General features: G+C 42.9%; 1 protein-coding gene across 1 annotated transcript in view; it reads left to right on the top strand.

The window, feature by feature from the left end:
* kalrnb (kalirin RhoGEF kinase b) overlaps positions 1 to 2,500 on the top strand; it is a 50,092-nt gene that overhangs the window by 28,746 nt on the left and 18,846 nt on the right. The window contains exon 33 of the mRNA XM_030781073.1: positions 1 to 45. This exon is cut by the window's left edge and continues 58 nt beyond it. Coding sequence (XP_030636933.1) covers positions 1 to 45 — 45 coding nt within the window. The remainder of the gene's footprint in view (positions 46 to 2,500) is intronic.

The following is a 2,500-nucleotide window of genomic DNA, read 5'->3' as shown; positions in this document are numbered from 1 at the left end:
TCCATCGCCTCTCGTACCTCTCAGAATACAGTGGACAGTGACAAGGTAGGACAGCCCCCACACAGCACACGTCCTATGAGTGGTCAGAGAAGCTGTTTGTGAAACTACATTACCCATACCCCCCTCTTTTTTTTTTCTTTTCTTTTTTTTTTCTTTTCTTTTTTTTTCAAGAGGTTGTGGTATTCGGCGATGTACGCCACATTCATTATGGTTTCCTTAAAAGAATATTCTTCCGTAAGAAGTGTGAATGTTTGGTTTGTCTGAATGTTTAGGTTCTGAGGCTCTGTCCAACATTCAGAGAATTGGAAATGGAAATTACAAAATGTCAGGAAACTTACCCTGCTTTATTTGTATGTGTTTATTTATTGGGTATACACGTATCCAAACGTGTGTAAGTCTGTGTGTGTCTGTGTGCACTGGGCTGTTATTTGTCTGTGTCTAACAGGAAGTCTTTTCATTCTGTTTCAAAACTCTGACCCCTCCCCTCTGTTGTCTCCAGTGCATATGAACAAGAATCTGTTGTATCTGTGTGTGAGTGTGTGTATTAGTGTGTGTGCGTGGGGGTGCGTGTTTGGGTGTGTGTGTGTGTGTATGTGCATATGTCTTTGTTTTTGGTGTGTGTGTGTGCGCCCGCGTGCATGTGTGTGTGGGTACGTGGCTGCGCCCACGTGTGTGTGTGTGTGTGTGTGTGTGTTTTGTTAGTGTTACACTGGTTTTTTTGGAGTGTGTATATTACAAGGTTACATGGGTGTGCCTGAGTACAGACAGTTTCAAATAAAAGTCCATTCAGATTGAAAAGTTTTACATCCAGTTCTGCTCTTTATGTGTGGACGCGGTTTAAAAATAATTTTTAAAAGACATGCTCATTTTCTCGACAGGCCCCTGCCATGCAGCACATTCATAATAAGTCTCATCAGCTGTTGTTGCTGTTTACGCAAATCTCTTTCATGTTGTCTTTTATTCCAGAGTATTCTGTGTTTTATATAATTGTTTTATAGAATTCAAGGGATAATGATTATGTAGAGTTCTTTCTAGGGCTTTTTGTTTGTCTTTCACAAGCCTTGTATAAAAAAAAAAAAAAGAAAGAGAATTGCCGTCTTGCTATTTTCTGCCGCTGGATGAATCATTATTTGGTCTCTCTGTTCCTCCTCTCCTCATGTCTCTTTTTATTATTCCTCTGTCGCGTTTTGTCCTTCTCCTTCTCTTTTGCGGTGTTCCACTCTGAGCCATAGCGACCTGCTGCAGTTTCCTCCCTGCTAGAAACTGTGCAGAGTGTGTTTCAGACTCTCTCTCTCTCTCTCTGTCTCTCTGACTCTGACTCTCTGTCTCTCTCTCTCTCTCCCTCTCTCTCTGTCTCTCTCTCTCTGTTTCTCTCCATGTCTGACCCACTCTCTCTCTCCCTGTTGTGTGCCACTTTGACAGAAACAAACTGCTAACTATATATACACACACACACACACACACGCACACACACACGCACGCACACACGCGTGCACACACACACACACACACACACACACACACTGAAACCACTGAAAATAGGTCACCATAACTTCTGGGCTCCTTAAGGGTGAAAGTAGTATATGGATATGGAATATATCTCTCAATCTGTCTCTCCCCTTTTCATTTACGTGTTTAATTCCTCTTATTTAAATAGCTTAAACCCTACATGTCTCTCACACACACAGTTTCTCTCTCTTTCTGTCTCTCTCTCTCTCTCTCTCTCTCTCCCTGCCTCCCACTCTCAGTGAAGTTGCTGTAACACTCTGTGGGTGTTGAAGATTGAGTAAAACTGTGGTTTTGTGGGTGTTGAGACTGTGGTCGTCCTGTGGGGATGGGGGACAGAGTGAAAAAAAAAAAAAACACCCTCGTGTCAGTTATTATTTTTTGACTGCTGGCACGCTGAGGAGTATCTGTGTCTCCGGTAATTTCCGTGTCTGCTGTAAACCTTGCTTGCGCGAGGTTTCGGGCGCCTGCCGCCGACTGGATTTCTTTGTGGTGGACTCCTGTCACTTAGCTGAAGCCAAGCCTGCTTTTCATTGTCTTATCTTAGTTTATTGGTAATTATTGCTGGTAGTGGACGTAATGATAAGCAAAATATGATAATAATAGGCAGTAGATGCTGTACTTTGTGATTTTGTCAAAAGGCCAAGAAGCATAGACCTCACCAGTGTTTTGGGTATCTGGCATGCACACACACACACACTCATGCGCTCACACACACACACACACACACACGCACACACACATACATATACACACAATACACATGCATGCACACACACATGCACAATTTTCTAGTGTGATTCTGTGTGTGCATGTATATGTATTTTGTGTAAGAGACATCAGTTGCCATGGAAACACCCACACACTCATACACACGAGCCCACAGACACACGCACACAAACACACACACGCACACACACACACAAAACTTCCAGTGTGATTCTGTGAAAGTATGTCTGTGTCTATGTTTCAGGAACATCAATGTCCATGGCAA

This window comes from Chanos chanos, chromosome 8 (assembly GCF_902362185.1).
Source record: "Chanos chanos chromosome 8, fChaCha1.1, whole genome shotgun sequence".
NCBI classification, from domain to species: domain Eukaryota; kingdom Metazoa; phylum Chordata; class Actinopteri; order Gonorynchiformes; family Chanidae; genus Chanos; species Chanos chanos.
Note: the sequence above shows the minus strand (reverse complement) of the source record. Positions and strands in the feature narration are given on the sequence as shown.